The following is a 19,295-nucleotide window of genomic DNA, read 5'->3' on the forward strand; positions in this document are numbered from 1 at the left end:
TCGGTTAATAATGAATAAAAAGGGAATTTCTCAACTGTATTGAAGGGACGGCTGAAGCTCTCCCTTAAGGAGAAATGTCTAAAAAGGAAAAAGCAGTATGTTCAGTTTCGTGTCTTGTTTGAAAATATACTTCAAACGTGCAGCAGTGTTTTAGAGATCATAACCACCCCCGTCCCCATGTCACCTTCTGAACCCTAAGCTCCCGGTAGTTCCTGGTTTACTTGTAAGGTAAAGCTTTCAGCTTTATGATTTAGCTGGAAAAAAAAAATATGATCCTACCCAGTCGAGTTTCCGTTTGTCTGTATCACCAGGTTGAACTTCGTACAGGACAGTCTGTGCAGAGAGAAGAAAAGTGGAGCTCTTCCACTGCCAGATTGGGGGAGAACCAAACATTTGGAAAGACTAGGAGTTCCATTGTGCCTAGCAGTCTCTCATGCGTTCCATCAATGGACAAGCAGAACGTCTGGTTTAAACATCATTCTAGGTCACTTCTCTCTCCACGTTTGGAGGGATGTTGAGGTAAGGTTCTGACAGGAAACAGGGAACACATGCAAATGGGTACATTAATGAAGGGACCACGGCAGATGTGTGGGCAAGATGAAGGGAGAAAGGAAGGGCTAGTGACAGAGAAAGGCATGGGCTCCCACAGGCCTGAGGGTCAGCGAGTGGTTATTACCCAGGGAAGGCTGTCCGCAGGATCTATAGCCTTCAAAGGGACACAACCAAGGCCAATGAACACAGCCACGGGGAGGGAACTGGGAGAAGAAATATCTGGGCATCACCCATAGCCATCTACCTCTGGATCTCTTGCTGGGACCTCCCATTGGCTGAACCCAAACAGAAGCCAAAAAAGCAAGGGAGATGCCCATAAACGTCGAACTTCCGGGCATAAGCAGGATGGGGAAGCGTGGGGAAATGGTATGTGCAGAGAAATGGAGAACATCCAGCACAGATGGAGAAGAAGATAGAAATAGGAAGGGTTAGGGAAGGCGCAGAAGGCAAGGTGAATGCTCAGTCTCCCATGGGATTTGAACTTGGGATTCTGTGCACGAGGCTGCTGGCGTCCGGGAGATGCTGTTTGGACTCCCTTACTCCCAGTGCCTTCCTCAGGATGGGTGACAAGTGGGAATGTTCTGACCATGGAGACCATGCTGAACTTCCCAACAGCAATGATCCAAGCACAAAGCCAATGCCAGTTGCTTCTTGCCCACCTTGGTGGAAGCATTTTCTAGGGAACAGCAAGGGTGTAAGAATCCGAAGGGAAGCCAGCTCGGTGGTGAGCAGCAGGCCTCTCACTTCCCAGTCCAGAAAAACTTTATTGTCAGCTCAGAGCATCTCCCTCTGTCAGAATCTCAAGGAAATGGAAGTATGAGTGACTGTGAAGTTATCTGTGTGTTTATCTTATCGTCTGCTATTCATTTCAAGAGTTTGAGTTATTATTAATATGAGGGCCTGGTTTCTGGCAGCTCTTCTCTTTGAATGGGTTTATGCCAAGCTGCCAGTTATCAAAGGATTCGGGGCCTAGGATCATGTTAGCGGGGAGCCTCAGAGCTGTGATGGCAGAACAGAGACGCAGGAAAATACACCGTACTAAAAGGGGATCAGCATTTTGTGTCCAGTCCTTGATGCCCTTTCGGCTCCGTATTTCAAAAGAACTGCAAGGAAAATTCGAGCAGGGACAGACTGAAATCTTGTGAAAATCAGACAAAAGCTGGTGACCGGGAGATTGCTCAGCACGTTACACAGGTTCCGCAAATCTGAAGAAACAATTCACCAGTGATTTTGCGTACTTCACCCAGGTGGTCTGGGAAAACACTGGGACGGCTGATGATTTGCCACAATTTTGCTTTCAACCAGTAAGGGTCCCAGACTCAGTGGTTACACTGATAATTTTTGTGAATGTTTGGAGAAAGGGCTCGAGAGAAACTTCATGACACTGAGTGCATTACCTGAGAAATGAGTTACTAGGGTGCCAGGATGGCGTCTCTTAAAAACCAACAACATTTTACACCCTCTCTACAGGAAATAGCTCATTTGTCCCTAAAGCTGACCGAAGGCTGGTATTTAGCTGAAAGGAAGTCATTGGACCTTGAGTAAAGAATTGTTTATTTGTACCTCCAACCCATTCTCCCATCTACCGTTGCAACTCTGCTGGTAAATGACCGTGAACTATTTATTAAGCAAGCCATGACACAGGAAAGAGGACAACAGTAATGTTTGGGGTCAACCAGAATTCCATCACTTTAACCAAAGGCATGGGGCAGTGTCGCCAAGCATAAGAATGCTCAACACTTGCCTGGGGCCATGTTGGGTGGGCAAGAAGACAAGCATTGTGTTCCTTCAGTCACATCTTAACTGTGCTGCATTTGACTGACTTTTCATGGTGATTGAGTTGCATTCAACTCATCTCTCTCAGCATCAATTCAAACTTATTAAATGGCCCTTCATCTTATCTGCTTTCAACCATCTACTCAACAGCAGACGGGGAAAGGAGGCTGGCTCATTTCTTTTTCCTGCCAGTCACCAAAAGGGGCTGGGAGCTTTGATAAGGGCCTGGATGTGGAAGACCACATAGATGTGAGCAAAGCTGTGGAGAAGGAAGTGGCCTGTTTTAAGTCCTAGAAGGACAACACTGGTACTATTCGACCCACTGGGCATTTCCCAAATGCTGCCAAGGGGTTGTAGCTCCTTGTACAAGGCAGAGAATTCATTGACCACTAGAACTAGTATCTTAGTTGCTTTTGATCTCTGCCAGCCCAGTCATCCCTACAGATCACTGTCAGATAATTTTTTTAAGTCAGAAAGAAAACTGAAAACACCAGTGATAGCCATCTTGTGACTGTGACCAATCGCCTACCGAGCAGCTCTTAATGTCCTGAGCCTCAGCAGGAAACCACTGAATCTATAAAGTCCTGTCCAGCAGAAATGAGTCTGATTGTGGATGGTCTGGTTAACCCAGATTGCCTTAGATGCCTGAGGGAGTTGATATTTTCTCATTATGAAGACTTTCCCATCTACTGAATGCTACAAATAAAACTGCTCGGAATCAGTCTGAACTGCCTGTTTCCGTGGTAGCAGGCCTCTGTCTGGAGGATAAATCTGCACCATCTTCTTTTTCTCTGGGTTTCAGCCCGTTGTGTTACAAGGAGTTCCGAATGTGCCACGAGTGACGCCCACCAGGATGGGCTCCATCAGTTGGAGAGGAAAGCTTTGTTGCCAATGGGACTTGCCCCCTTGGCCAGACGCCAGCGTCCAGGAGAAAGCCATCAAAGACAGAATCCACATGCTTAAATATTTATTTTTGTTGTTCGTGTTTCCCACACTTTTCAAATGTGAACTTGTGTCCTGAAGGTGGAGCTTTAGTACACAGGAAAATCGGAAAGGGGCAAACATGTTTGTACAAAATGGGGTAGAATCAGCAAAGAATACATTTATATGCTTCCTAGTCTCCTGCATTTTTCATGCCAAAAAGTAGGCACAGATTCTGATTTCTTTCACCATGGGCGCCTGCATCCAATTAAATGGGAAGAAAAAGCAGCGTGCTTTCAAGAGTGGGGCTTATGGTCCCGTGGAATGGTGAGAAACTGTAGCCATCAAAGCCATTTATACTTCTTGCTGGTAGTATTTTTAAGATGTCTCTTTCTCAAAACGAGGCAGCAATGAATTGAGTAGTGATCAAAATGCTGCCCCATAGAGTATGCTTAATCCAAATAGCTCCCAAGATGGTCGGCCACTGATTGTACCGACTCGGCAGGACTTAGAGAAATTGCTTGGTTACTAGTGAAGTAAAACTATCTCCGGAATGGAATTGAACTGTTGCTTCTCAGCACATAACAACACTGCCACAGCCGGTTCATGACAGCGGTGGAGATCATCGCCTTCTTCATCGCTCACAGGGAAAATTGTCAAACTGCCAGCACGTAAATGCCCTACTATGCGGTGACGGCTTCTGTGAGCTCCTGCAGATGTCTCTCACGTACCGCTCTCCCCATTTCCAGCCGTGCAGAAGTTCTTAAAATATTTCTGGTGGGCAGGGATTGGGGGAGTGAGGCTGATGATTCTGGAACAGAGACGGCATCTGATTTGCCTAACGGCTCATCTCCTGGTGAACATCGGCCTGGTGTCCCGGCTCTTTCCCCTTCCTCCTCCACTCCTACCGGTCTCCCGGCCACCACCACTGCAGTGGAAAGAGCCACCTTACAGCTCACAAGATTATTTACTGCCCCGCGGGTAGGCAAAGACAATGTTATCCAGTCTCAAACGAGGAAATTACGAAGGGATCGATGACCACGCTGAATCCAGAATAGGAGAGCCGCCGCTGGAGTGATCCGATCCTTTCACTGCACGTCAAGGGCAGAAACTTTTCTTTCTCTTCTGCTTCTTACCTCACCTCACCCTCAGCTCCTCCAGCGTCTCAGAGCTCCTTCTCCTGCCTTATCCCTCAGCACGGGGCGGGGACGCGATGCACTACTGTAGACGTTGAAAACCTGCAACAGCCGTTCCTTCAAGAAGGCTCAGCATCTGGAGGAAGCCCACTTACCCCGTCCCCCCTGAGACAGATTCCATCTAGAGTTGGGGAACCAGGAATGGAAGGAAGAGAGGGGATGCAACCAGTTACTCTCCCTGGGCCCTCTGGTCTGGAAATAATCAGGGAGGGGACAGAGATCTGTTTGCAAGGATGCAAAAGGGTCCTCAGGTACACCATCTGGATCATCTGCCAGACTCTAAGTGTGCTGGTGATGCCATCGGCCGCCTCAGGAAGCTGGGAGGCACTCGTGCCTCCTCTAGGAAGCCCCTCCTGCAAAATCATGAACGGACACCCAGGTGTGCAATGATTCAGACATTCGCCGTGCTTCACAAATTCTTGCTGGCTTTGGAGGCACCCCTGGGTGAGGTGGGGAGACCTCGGAGGGTCCAAAGAAAAGAAGTGGGAAAGGATGAGACAGAGGGAGAGCCTCTAGGGAAATAGGGTACCTGGCTCTAAGATTAGAAGGCTGGGCTGGGCTGGGCTGGGCAGGGCAGGTTGGAGCATTTAACTTGGGGACCTTTTCAGTTCTCACCTGCGGAGGATGACCTCGCAGCGGTATCGAATGGGCCACAGGTGGCGCTCGGCTAGGGCGGGATGCGTAAAGAAAGGGCCCTGGAGCTAGATAGGGATTCGAATCTCACCTCCACTGTCAAACCAGCATTAGGACCCCGGCGGAATTCCATAACCTCTCCATGATCATTCTCACTGCTAAACGGGAGTGATAATAACAGTCACTAATTAAAAGGGTTATTAGGGTATTAAATGAGTCTTAGTCCATGTGGTAAATTTGGAACAGCCCCCGGCACACAGTAAGTGCTCAATAAACGTTAGCCAGGATCATTAAGGTTAGATGGTGAGTAGAACTTTCTAAGCACTAGGTCTGAGAGCCTGGGACTCCGTTGCCAAGGGAGATGAGAGAACCTTTTCAAATATGGGAGCTCTGGCCCCGGGGATTGTCCAGAAGCGGAGTCTTGGCGCCTGCCTGTTCCTCACCTCACTCCTGTGACCAGGGGAAACCCAACCGCTGTGGCAGGGACGCCTTGGTCCCCTGAGCCTCCCCGGCTCGTCCACGTCTCCCGCGCGCCTCCCCTGGGCCTCCCTCCCGCCGCTCCACACCTGTCAGCCTCCCCGCAGCCTCCCTGTGGCCTGAGCCCTGGGCCTCAGCTGCAAACCCTCGGCGCCCTGGGTTCTGGCTCCCCGTGCATTGCGTATCCCCAGGCTGCTCTCGTAAACAAAACCCGAGCGTTGGAGCAGCCCCGCGGGCGGACGGGCGGGCGCGGGAGCCCGCTCGGCGTACTGCTAGCGCGCCCCGGGAGCCCCGGGAGAGCCAAGGGGCGATGGTGGCGGCCGCGGCGGCAACAGCAGGCTGCTCAGCTTTGTTATGAATAGATGAAAGAGGCCACCTACACAGTAACCCAAATTACGAGACCTTCCTCCTCCCTATCTCACCGAATCAAGAGGGGAGGGGAGATGGGCGTGGAGGGAGGGCGGGCGGGCAGGAGGCGGAGGGCGGAGGAGGAAGAGGATGAGGAAGGGGGCCAGTTGCATCCCACTTTCACAATGGGAAAGTGAAACGCACAAGCGCACCCAACCTCTCCAGCCCTCCCCGCCTGCCTCGCTCCCCTCCGCCCGTCCCCTCCCTTACCCTCCGCGCCTCCCCGCGAGCGCCAGCGCTGCACAGAGGAACTCTCCGGAGAAGGAGGGCGAGGAGGAAGCGGCGCCGGAGCGCGCAGGGCTTGCCGCCGCCGCCGCCACCGCCGCCGCACAGGCTGCCGGAGCGACCCCGCCGCGTGCCGCCCTCCCTGCTCTCCTTCCCGGGTGAGCCGCGGGGATGGGGCGGCCGCGGGAGCCCGAGCGCGCGCAGGAGCCGCCGCCGCCGCCGCCCGCGTCTCCGTCGCCGCGCGCCTGAGTCGCCGTCGCCGCCGCGCGCCCTGCCCGGGGGCGGCCCCCCCAGCCCCATGGAGGTCTCCCGGAGGAAGGCACCGCCGCGCCCCCCGCGCCCCGCCGCGCCGCTGCCCCTGCTCGCCTATCTGCTGGCGCTGGCGGCGCCGAGCCGGGGCGCGGACGAGCCCGTGTGGCGGTCGGAGCAAGCCATCGGAGCCATCGCGGCGAGCCGGGCGGACGGCGTGTTCGTGGCGAGCGGCAGCTGCCTGGACCAGCTGGACTACAGCCTGGAGCACAGGCTCTCGCGCCTGTACCGGGACCAGGCGGGCAACTGCACGGAGCCCGTCTCGCTGGCGCCCCCCGCGCGGCCCCGGCCGGGGAGTAGCTTCAGCAAGCTGCTGCTGCCCTACAGCGAGGGGGCGGCCGACCTCCAGGGGCTGCTGCTCACCGGCTGGACCTTCGACCGAGGCGCCTGCGAGGTGCGGCTCCTGGGCAACCTGAGCCACAGCTCCCTGCGCAACGGCACCGAGGTGGTGTCCTGTCACCCGCAGGGCTCGACGGCCGGCGTTGTGTACCGCGCGGGGGACCAGAACCGCTGGTACCTGGCAGTGGCCGCCACCTACGTGCTGCCGGAGCCCGAGACCGCGAGCCGCTGCAATCCGGCGGCGTCCGACCGCGACACCGCCATCGCCCTCAAGGACACGGAGGGACGCAGCCTGGCCACGGAGGAGCTGGGCCGCCTCAAGCTGCGCGGGGGCGCGGGCAGCCTGCACTTCGTGGACGCCTTTCTCTGGAACGGCAGCGTCTACTTCCCCTACTATCCCTACAACTATACGAGCGGCGCCGCCACCGGCTGGCCCAGCATGGTGCGCATCGCGCAGAGCGCCAAGGTGCTGCAGTTCCAGGGCCAGGCGGCCCTCGACTGCGGCCACGGCCACCCCGACGGCCGGCGCCTGCTCCTCTCCTCCAGCCTGGTGGAGGCCCTGGGCGTCTGGGCGGGTGTGTTCAGCGCGGCCACCGGCGAGGGCCAGGAGAAGCGCTCCCCCGCCACCACGGCACTCTGCCTCTTCAGGATGAGTGAGATCCAGGAGCGCGCCAAGAGCTGCTCCTGGGACTTCCAGACGGCCGAGCAAAACTGCGTAAGTCCTGCCGCCGGGACGCCGAGGGGAGTGCTCCCGGTGGGGAGCCGCCGCCAAGGGCGAGCGGGAGGGAGACCAGGTTGCCATTTACCAGGTCTGGGATTCACACGGCCGGCTAGCGGCCAGCGAGCCGTTTTCACGGGGTCTCGGAGACCTTCGGCTGCTCTAGAGCACAGCCAGAGGTCCCCAGAGGGAGCGTAAACGGCGAGGTGGAGAGGGTAGGAGTTTGGCTTAAAACTCTAGTGACTGTGTCCCAGTGTCATCCTTCTCTGTCCAAACGACGCTTGTTTGGGGCTGAGCCGCCGCAGGCAGCCTACCCGCTCCCTTCCCTAATCGCCTCCCCAGGTGTACGGGTGTTAGCCGGCGTGTGGCTTGACCCTTCTCAACTCGGTTGCCAAACACAGCGCCCTGGGCAGAGAAGTCGGTGAACCCAAAAGGCATGCTGCCACACCCCAGCCGTTGCGCACCCCCCTCCCCGCAACACATGTGATGTGGTCTGAAGAGTTGGTAGCCTGCTCAACCTGGGTCAGTGCTGGCCTGGAAAAGCGGCCCACGCTGGGTGGAACGGAACCGTCAGCCTGACCTAGTGCGAGGGCGGGCGGGAGGCTGTGGCTCTGCCGTGGGGGCAACTGTGGTCTCTGGGGGGAGAGGCAGGGGAGGTTGAGGTGGCTTTGTGGATGAAAGCTTCAGCCGGGAGGGAAGCAAGGAAAGATGTTGGGGTGCTACAGGCAGCTTCTGGGCTCCACGTTGCCGGTGGAGACTGTGGGGCGCAGAAGCACCACCCTTGTGTTGTGTCCAACCAGTAAGAGCACAGGTTTCCCCTGGGTTCTCAGGGCAGCCCCAGCTTGACTCTGGAGATTGGCAGCTCTTTGACTGGAAAATAAAGCCGCGGTTCAAGAGGGTCCAGTTGATGGGGATTATGGAGCCATTGTGCACTTCTCAGAGGCTGGTTTCCTTCCAAGGCTGCTGGCACATCGACTCCACATATGGCTCCTGAGAGGGGAGCCTGCTGAGAGCCTCCTTTATAACTGGACAGAAATCAAAGAGCAGAAATTAACGGCTACAGGTGTTGCCATTGTTTTGGTATAAAATGCGTCAGAGAGGAAGGGGAGAAGTCTCCACTTGGAAAATGTGTTGTATTGATACATTGTTGCATAAGCACACAGGAGAGCCCTGGCTCTAAGGTATGTTACTATATGTAGGGGAAGACACTCTCACCCCCGCCCCCCCCCCCACCCCTGTCTCTGAAAAGCACATCTCACCAAATATTAAGTCCTATTATTCAGGGAGAAAAAAAACTGAGGTCTTTTGCAAGGCTCCTTAGATGGTCATTTGCTTTTCTCCCTCCTTGCCTGTCGGTTGTGTGCTGGGACACACACATAATGCCTTTCTTTAGTTACTGGTATAATTTTTTTAAGCATAGATAACAAATGATGCTCCCTGAATGCCTTCATCTTGCCATACACATATATTCACCATCTATTTTCATGAGAGCTTTATAATCTGAGAGCTCCAGTTTGGCAGAAACCATTTCCTTCTACTCCTCTGTTGAAAGACTTGAACATACCCGCCCCTCCGCCCCCCAGACGTTACTTAGTGCCAAGCTTCAGGCATACTTGGTCTCTGGGGTTAATGACAAGACAGCTCAGAGGCCCACAGCAGGTAATAACAGTGGAAGTCCGAGCTTTGCCATCTGACAGCTGTGTAGATGTGTGGAGCCAAAACATTTCTCTTGACTGCCTCTCTCTACCCGTTGGGTCCTGGAGGACTTAGTTCCCTTCCAAACCCAGCAGACATCCTGAGTGCACTCGCTCACAATCCACGTTTTGGGGTGGTCAGGTCTTCCTACTTGCTCTGGGATGAGGAGGGAAGGGGGTGGGTCAGAGTGCTGTTTACCCATCTTCGTGGGAGCTTCCGGGAGAGAGGTTCCCTTGGAAATCAAGCCAAGGGTAAAAACCTGCAGCCAAAAATCTGGGGTTGGAAAAATAAATAATTAAAAGAGGTCCCTCCGCAGCATTTCTTGCTGCTGCTTATCAAGAGCTCCCAGTGTGCTCAGAGCGGGGTGTTCTGAAAGACAGGGTCCCTACCTCCTGAGCTTGTCATCCAAGTTAAATAATATACTCTGCTTCAAACAATAGCATGTCATGGCTGCACAGGTGGGAGCTTGGAGTTTTGCATTTATTTTTTCATTTCAGTAAATTCCTTGCTGCTAGTATGCATTACAAAAGCCTTAATGGAAGTGAATTTCAAGAGGGGTTTGAATGGGGGGGGGGGGAGGAAGGTAGTTTTGATGAAAAAGCTGACAATTTTTCTAACCTATCAAATAGGCAGATAAGATACTCAGTTCAACAAATATTTGTTTGACACCTGCCGGTGTAAGCAATGCTCTGTGCTGGGCGCTCCTGATTTTGCCACTGAAAGGACAATGGCAGGTTGCAGCCCCATTTAATGGGGTCGTAGGATCAGAGTGCCCCTGGTTGTCACTCAGAACAATGATGTTATTTGCTTGCCTTGGCTGTGCATTTCATTTTCAGGTTTTGAATGTATTTTGGAAAAGGCATGCTGAATTATAGGTGCCTAAAACAAGACACTGACTTGAAACACTCTAGAGGGAGCCTCAATAGATTCCAACAGCAATTCTGCAGAGCAGACACAGTAATTTTAACAGTAATCCACAGGCAGTGAGGCCCGAGTGGCTGGATTTGCTGCCTTCTCCTCTCCTACTAGATGGCTCTCTCTTATTTTCCATCTTCAATCAACCACGGGGAGCAGAGTGACAGGAGCGACTGGGTTGCGTTTTCTCCTCTTAAGTCAGTTGCTTCTCCTGCTAAGGATGAATTTACGAGGTGCTTGTGCAATGAGTGAGGAACATCCCCATTTACCTGATGAGGAAGCCCAAGATCAGTTGGGTCACTTGCTCAAGGTAACAAAACAAGCGTCTGAGCCTCTCAGCTTAAACTCAAGTCTTGAAATGTCTACTTCTGTATTCTTTCCACCACTCGAGTGCTTTTCAAACTTTCCCTTGAAAGTCCTAATTACAAAGGAAGCAACCAGCCTCCCCTACCATGGGGGGGTTGAGGCTGGAGGCTGCCCTTTGGTTTTTTTTTTGTTTTTTTTTTTAATTTTTTTGTTCAACGTTTATTTTTGGGACAGAGAGAGACAGAGCATGAACGGGGGAGGGGCAGAGAGAGAGGGAGACACAGAATTGGAAACAGGCTCCAGGCTCTGAGCCATCAGCCCAGAGCCTGACGTGGGGCTCGAACTCACGGACCGCGAGATCGTGACCTGGCTGAAGTCGGACGCTTAACCGACTGCGCCACCCAGGCGCCCCATGCCCTTTGAAGTGTTCTAAAACTTTATGTGATTTTTTTTTTTCATTCTGTTCCATAACCTCTCTGTGTGCTTGGGTTAACATATTTAAAAACATACTAAATGCTTTAAATTCTGTACAAATTAGTTAACTCGCTCCCCCTCTGAACTCCTTCTGTCCCTGGCACACCAATGTACTCCTAGCAAAGTGTACCCAAGTTTTCAAGTCTGTTGGTTCCACAGGTACTTGGCTGCCATATTTGGGTCCTGGAGTTGCCTGTGGTCTAAACATGGCGGCCACTCCTTGTATGGACACCGAGGGTAGTGTGGTTTTTGTTTTGTTTTTCATACTGTCGGCTAATAGGACTGACTTTTGTAGTTCATTCTACCCCTTGTGGGGAGACGCACCCCTTCTTCCGTACGTAATTCCAAAGCCTGATATAATTTAGCTGTCACACAGACAACCACAAAACACTCGCCTGCTCTCCAGCCGATGGTAACACAAGATACTTCTAGCCATCACGAGCAGAAGTGATGTCCCAGGACCACTCAGCAATGCAACCTTGTGTGTTGCCTCTTGACCTCAAAATCCACAGTCTTCCTGTGATGTTTATTCCTCCCTGTAGTTTCTGTGACGATCCTGTCTAGCCGTTTTGCAATTTGTAGACGAGATGGTGAATTTTACCCCTGTGCACGCATCTGAAATGCAGGGGTAGATTTAAATAAACCCAACACCCAGTTGGGGGGGGGGTGGGAAGCAATCATAGCTACTATCTCCTGGGTAGTTACGATGGCCAGGCTTTGTGCTAAGCGCTTTACATGCTTTGTTTTCAGTTGATTTTCACAGTCTCCCAATGGGGCAAGAGCTGTAGTTATTATTATGATTTTATAGGTGAGAAAATTGAGGCCTGGAGAGTTTTGGTTCAGTTCCACAGCTGCTAAATGGCTGAAGATTTAGGACCTGGGTGGTCTGGCTTGTGGACCTGAGCTTGTAAATCACTGCCATGGGTAGTCCAGCACCGTGGATGTTGGGTTGTGTAGTCAATCCTAACACGCACGGAGCAAGCCAGGCCCTTGCAACTGCTCTGATAAGATCAGGTGTTTGTGGACATAAGGCATGATAGGACAGAGGACCCTTGACTGTGAACTGAGTGAGTTTCTGGATTTTCAGACCGAATGACCAAAAGTTCAGACCCTGGGGGGGTGGGTGGGGGGGTGGTATTAGCTCCTTAGCTGTCGTTCTTTATATTCTAGACCGCTTTGGCATTCTTTATATTCAGACTCACAAACGACGTCAGAGAAACCAACAAGGCCTCCGGGGGCTGCTCCCAGTTTTTGTTCTTGGACACGACGTAGCTCATGTCCTGAATCCCGAGATCTCAGCCTGTTAAGTCTGGATTACAGGCACTCTGGTCTTTATTAGCAGCTACGGTTAAAATGTAAGCCCCAGAAGGTCAGGAACGTGTAACAGTTTGTTCTCTGTTGAACCCGGAGTACCTAGCATATAGTACCTGACATGTCATTGGGGCTTGAGAAATATTTGTGGAATTAATAAATGCAGGGTCTCGGAGCATCATGTTGGAAATGTTTTCTGTGCTTGGCAGCAACATTTTCTTCAGTCTGGCCATTTCATACTCCCTTAACTATTGGTTTTGTCTTTTCTTTTTTAAATTTTTTAATGTTCATTTTTGAGAGAGAGAGAAAGAGAGCGAGTGAGCACGAGAGAGGGAGACACAGAATCTGAAACAGGCTCCAGGCTCTGAGCTGTCAGCACAGAGCCAGACGGGGAGCACAAACCCACGAACCATGAGATCATGACCTGAGCTGAAGTTGGACGCTTACCCGACTAAGTCACCCAGGCACTCCAGCCATTGGCTTTTTCTTAATGTGTGCATCAGGGCCCCTCTCTTTCCTAGTCCTAAGCTATCAGAGATCCTTCACCCCTCCAGCTCTTCCCAGAAAACCCCATTTATTGGAATAGCCCTTCCTCTGCTCTTATCAGTCTGCAACTTTGACCATAGAAACCTGGCATGGTTGGCACTTCTATGGTAAAATGTAATAACATCTGTGATCATGCCTTTCAGTGACAGGAGGAAGGGGCTTTGTGTTACAGAGCAATGGTTCTCAAAGTATAGTGTCCGAACCAGTAGCATCAGCATCACCTGGGAATTTGCTAGAAATGCACATTCTTGGGCCCCACATCAAACTTACTAAATCAGAAACTGGGGACAGGATTGGCAATCTGTTTTAACAAGCCCTCCAGGCGATGCTAATTCACACTCAGGTTTCAGAACCACTGTGGTAAGGTGACACAATTTTCCTTGTCTTCTGGCGGAGGCACCTGGAGTAAGAACCTGTCCTATTTTTTCTGTTGCAGTTTTACTTAGGGCCGTATAAAGTGACCAGCTCATTCCACTACCCTTATATTCCTTATGCTTTTCTTATTGAGGGATGATTAACGTAGCATTATATTATTTTCAGGTGTCCAACATTGATTTGACAATTCCATATGTTAGTGAATACCACAATAAACGTAATCACCCTCTGTTGCCATGCAATGTTGTTATAGTATTATTGACTATATTGCCTATGCTGTGCTTTTCATCTCCGTGACTTATTTTGTAACTAGAAGTCTGTACCTCTTAATCCCTTTTATCTATTTCACCCATCCCCCAACCCACCTCCCTTCTGGCCACTACCAGGTCTCATCCTTTTTAAAAAAATTTTTTTTTCAATGTTTATTTATTTTTGGGACAGAGAGAGACAGCATGAACGGGGGAGGGGCAGAGAGAGAGAGGGAGACACAGAATCAGAAACAGCCTCCAGGCTCCGAGCCATCAGCCCAGAGCCTGACGTGGGGCTCGAACTCCGGGACTGCGAGATTGTGACCTGGCTGAAGTCGGACGCTTAACCGACTGCGCCACCCAGGCACCCCACTCTCATCCTTTTTTTTAATAGCTGAGTAATATTCCATTGTATATGTACCACATCTTCTTTATCCATTCTTCTATCAATGGCCCCTGGGCTTGCTTCCATATCTTGGACAGTGTAAATAATGCTGCAGTAAACACAGGAGTGCATATACCTTCTCAAATTAGTATTTTCATTTCCTTAGGGTAAATACCCAGTATTCCAGTAGAATTACTGGGTCATATGGCAATTCTATTTTTGACTTTTTGGGAAACCTCCCTACTGTTTTCCACAGTGGCTGCATCCATTCGCATTCCCACCAACAGTGTACCAAGTTTCCTCTTTCTCCACATCCTCGCCAACACCTGTTTGTTGTGTTTTTGATTTTAGCCATTCTGACAGCTGTGAGGGGATATATCGCTGTGGTTTTGATTTGCATTTCCCTGGTCATGAGTGATGTTGAGCATCTTTTCATGTGTCTGTTATACGCCTCCTACTCTTCTAATTGCTCAAAGCAAATACCTAGAAAACCTTCTAAAACCTTTCCATTTGGGGGCTTGTAGTCTGAGTCTCAAGAACCTAAAGGTCACAGTTTAATTAGCTCCATCACTCTTGTATATAGCAGTCTGTTTGCATTTCATTCCAGAATGTGGTGGGGATTTCTAGAGTCTTCCACTCTGCTGTACATCAGAACCAGTTCCACTGTCGAAACGTCCATATTGAAATTCTCTGAGGATCTACTCTTTATAGCTTCAATCCTGGTAGGAATTTCTATATTAGGCAGAGTCGGTTGCATGAAAGAAACATCCGCTTAAGCTCAAATAAGGGGATGGGGGTCTTAGTGGAAAGAACTATGTGGAATTATGTGGAAATCTAGGAACAGGAGCAGTACTGCGAAGTGGTTACATGCACCGGCTGTGGAGCCAGGTCAGTTGGGACCAAGGCTGCTGCGTATGAGTTTGGGACCTTAAACAAATTATTTAACCTTTCTGTGTCTCGGTTTCTTTGTCTATATATAGAGGGATCGTATTTGCTTCATAGGGTTATTGCCTGGATTAAGGAGTTGATATGTCTTGGATTAACACTACCTGACCCATAGTAAATGCTACGTATGCATTTACTGTCATCACCATCATCATGATTTTAGCAAATAGGATGGGCTTTCCTTGGAATTGGAAGGAGGTTCTGGACCCAAGGCACCTGGCAGAAGCTCAGCGGCAGGAGGTGATAGAGGCTCATTCTAAGGTTTCACTGTCAGCATGACTTAGCACGGCCACTTCCCTCTGTCCTGCTACCAGATGGCCTCCTTTTCCTCAAACATCTGCCCCTCGCACCCTCCACCCGAATGCTACAGACTGCTTTGATACCCACTCCGCCTCTTGATGGTATTTAACCCTCTGTATTGGCTACTCAGTGGCAACACCTTTCTGTATTATTTATTCAAATGACCAAGAAAGAGATAGCGTTGGGGTCCAACTCAACTTTTCACGTCTGATTAGAGCCCTCATTCAGAGTAGGAATTTCTTGTCCTCGGGGGATATACTGCCCCTTGGTCCGGTCAGAAGAAGGGGATCAACATGGCCCCCAGAAGGCCCAGTGGGCAGATTCCCTGAGAAAGGAATTGTGAAAGGGCCACATCATGACCTCCATGTTGACGACAGCAGCGTGGCACCATCTCTGTCTCCCTTTAAGCTTCTTGATGTTCTCTGTCTTCCCTGAACGTGTGGTGTGGCACATAGCTGATAAAGACTGAGGTCTGCTCTGAGAAATCCCACAGTCTGGGGGTGGGGGGGTGGGGGGGGTGGGGGCGGGCAATTTGGAGGCGTTACGGATCTGACCTGTTTGTGGGAGCGGGAACGTGGTAGTATTCAGTTTTTTGCTTCGCTTCTTGTGAAATGTGCTCATAGTTTTTTTAGTTTTAATTTTCTATTTTGATGGAAGTGCTAATTTTCATACTGTCACAGAACTCAGTAGAATTGCGACCTTTTCTTCCCCACAATCTGTGGTTGAGTTTCATACTGGTTTGTCCACCTAGTCGTTACAGATACCGTTCTCCTTGGAGGAGTTATGGGGATTTGACCCCAGGAATCCCAGCCTCACTACCCTGGCCAATGCTGTCATGCAGAGGTCAACACACCTCTCCTGCAAAGGTCAAATCGTCAATACCTTAGGCTGCACCTGCCACACACAGTCTCTGATGCATTTGCTCAACTCTGCTGCTATCGTGTGAAAACAACCATAGACTATACATAGAAACAAATGGGACAGTGTTCCAGTAAAACGATGCACACTGAAATCTGAATTTCATATAATATTCGCTTATGAAATAGTCTTCTTTTCATTCCCCACCCACCCCCAGCCATTTAGAAATGGAAAAAAACCATTCTTAGCCCCTGGGGCCATTAAAACAAACAAACAAATGAAAATGGGCAGTGGCCAGATTTGGCTCCCAGGTGGTAGTTGCCCATCCCGCCATTATGCAGAGGGTGAGTGTGAAACAAGCCTTCCCAATGCCAGGAGATGTGGTGAGAGAGGTGGCAAAAAGAAGCTGTGGGAGCCCCTGGAGGGAGCGTCAAACTCGGGCTTCAGAGAGGTGATGCCGGAGTTGTGTCTTGAAGCCAAGTGGAGGAGGCAGGGAAGGGCGTTCCAGCGAGAGGGAACAGCTTGGGCACAAGCAGGACGTTGAATAAGCTTGTGAGCCGCAGGTAGCTCACCCTGGCTGGGGAGTGTCCAGAAACGAGTGTGCAGGGCCAGATGGCCACAGGCTTAATGAGACAGGCCAAGACGGCTGGATTTTATCCTGATGGTTGGTCGTTTTCAGACTTTCCAAACCTGGTCTTTACCATAAATCTTCCCCAGGAGCTTTGTACGAGAAAAAGGTTGGCATCTCATCATTGACCTGCTGTTCTGGGTGAGACCGATGGCCAGGTGCTGGGACACAGCATGCAGCAGGGGTCGGGAGGTTCCCTGCAGCCTGTGTACCCCACCCCCATGCCTGTCCCTGAGGTATCTCAAAGGAACTTGTAGGATTCTGCTGAACAGGGTGTGAAAACCATGGCTGCGGCTAATGGAGGACAGGAGCAGACAACATGCAGACATGATCTGATGGTGTTCCACATTGAGCACGCAGAAGAATGGAGAGGCAAAACAGCTGATGAGAAGGACACTCACTGGTTCAAACGAATGATTTCTTGAGTCTCTATTGTATGCCTAGCACTGTGTGAAAATATTTGACACTGGTAAGTAGAATAGACAACATGCAGCAAGTAAAGAAGTTCTTTTTATATTAAAATGATAGCACCTATAGAGCACCTACTGTGTACCCAGTGGTGTTCTAAGCATTTTATAATATTAATAGAATATTAACTCCTTGAATCCTCACCGCAATTGATGAGGTGGGTAATATTATTACTTCCATTTTACAGACAAGGAAACCGAGGCACAGGCAGAGATTAGGACTGCATATGAGCTAAGCAGGTGTTGGGGAAGGTTCTCTTTAAGGAGGCTGAGGGGACACCAGGAAGATGAGAAGGGACGGTTGTAGATGCCCCGGTGGAGAACTGGGCTGCAAACACTCCTAGCACCCTGGAGAGCCCAGAGGGGAATGGCTTGGTCGGCTTGAAGAACGAGGGTAGCGTGGTTGAGTCCTGGGGAGGTGGTGAGGGAAGAGGAGAGGGGAGGAGGCCGGAGAAGACGGCAGCAGCGGGATCCTGTAGGCCTCACAGGCTACGGGAAGGAGAGGATATTGTATTCTTTTTTTTTTTTTTTAGTCTATATTTTTGAGAGAAAGCAAGTGAGAGCAAGGGGCAGAGAGAGAGAGAGAGAGAGAGAGAGAGACAGAATCTCTGCACTGTCAGCATAGAGCCCCACATGGGGCTGGAACTCACAAACTGTGAGATCATGAGCTGAAACCAAGAGTCTGACGCTTAACGGACTGAGCCACCCAGGCACCCGGAGAGGATATTTTCTCCTCAAAGCATGGAGGGGCCTGGGCAGGGCAGTGAAGTGATTGGGTTTGAACCCCTAGAGAACGGCCATTCTGTGGGGCATGGATGGGAGGTTGGCACTGGTGGAAGCAGGGAGACCTGCAGTAGGCTCCTGAAGTTGTCTGGGCAGGAGATGATGTCGCCTTGGTCTGGAACGCTGATGGTGAATATGGAGAGAATCCCGTGGGATTCTGTGGATTACCAACTGAGGAGTGTGGACAACCTGAACCCAGCTGGTGGCAGTGACGGTGGAGAGGACACATAAAAGGAAACAGCTTTCTAAGAGGTAGGAACAGAGAGGTTTCGGTGACCAGTTAGAAGACAATTCTGTGTTGGTTTTGAGATGCCTATGGGACACCCAGGAGGAGCCACCAAGCAGGCAGTTGGCAGTGAAATTAGGGATTGAGGATGTGCGAGGCTCTGTTTGGGGCTCAACGCAGTGCTATTTGGACTGTGTGTGCCTTGAGGGGTGTGACTGGGTCTGTCTCCCAAGCATCATAAGACCATCTCACACCCAGTGGGCCCTCCATAAATGTTCATCAAACTGACAAAGTGTTCTCCATTTGGTGGAGAAGATGGTGATTATAGCACAGTGAGCTAAGAGTTTCCGGGAGGGGGTGACACTGGAGCTATGTTGATAGGAAGCCAGGTGGCCCAGAGGGAAGGGCATTTCCCTTGTTGTTCCCCCGTCAACCTGGTCTTGGAAGAGTCCGCTAGAGAAGCAGATTCTCGAACACACCAGCTGTTCCTAATCATTGCTCATTGACATCTTCCTGAGGCTCCTTTTTCATCAGTGACCAGTCTTAAAAGTCGTATTCCAAGTGCTGACCCTTCTTCTCTGAGGCACCAGGAAGGGTACGTGGCCCCGAGCAGCCAGCAGTTGTAGGTGTCCTCGAGATCAGCCTCCTGTGTATAGCAATATCTCCGTGTCCTCTACCCCAAGGGCTCCTCCCTCCCATGGAGCCCATGTGCTGTGGACTTCTGTGAAGCATGTAGATTCTTCTCAGAACAATGGCTTTAGATGCATAAAACAGAGAATTACAACATGAACCGATTTTATTGATACAAAGATATCTCAAATGGTGTTTTTCAATTTGAGGTATAGTAATATATCTCAACACACTAAATAGCAAGATCTAGCATCAGTAACTACCATAATTTCAAAGTAGAGATGAGCATAAATGATATTTTGAGATCTCTGAATAACTATAAAATGATATGGATATATCTGATTTCTTTTGGTGACGAAGTCACAGGTTCAATTAATACTGTGTCTTAGGCACATGAAAAGATGCTCAACGTCGCTCCTCATCAGGGAAATACAAATCAAAACCACACTCAGATATCACCTCACGCCAGTCAGAGTGGCCAAAATGAACAAATCAGGAGACTATAGATGCTGGAGAGGATGTGGAGAAACGGGAACCCTCTTGCACTGTTGGTGGGAATGCAAACTGGTGCAGCCACTCTGGAAAACAGTGTGGAGGTTCCTCAGAAAATTAAAAATAGACCTACCCTATGACCCAGCAATAGCACTGC

The 19,295-nt window shown here is 50.6% G+C and overlaps 1 protein-coding gene across 1 annotated transcript in view; it reads left to right on the forward strand.

Moving 5' to 3' along the window:
* The first annotated feature begins 6,449 nt into the window (after positions 1–6,449).
* Positions 6,450–19,295, forward strand: part of PLXNC1 (plexin C1) — a 148,346-nt gene continuing 135,500 nt past the window's right edge. The window contains exon 1 of the mRNA XM_047866008.1: positions 6,450–7,551. Coding sequence (XP_047721964.1) covers positions 6,487–7,551 — 1,065 coding nt within the window. The 5' untranslated portion in view covers positions 6,450–6,486. The remainder of the gene's footprint in view (positions 7,552–19,295) is intronic.

The sequence above is a fragment of the Prionailurus viverrinus genome, chromosome B4 (genome assembly GCF_022837055.1).
Source record: "Prionailurus viverrinus isolate Anna chromosome B4, UM_Priviv_1.0, whole genome shotgun sequence".
Classification (NCBI taxonomy): domain Eukaryota; kingdom Metazoa; phylum Chordata; class Mammalia; order Carnivora; family Felidae; genus Prionailurus; species Prionailurus viverrinus.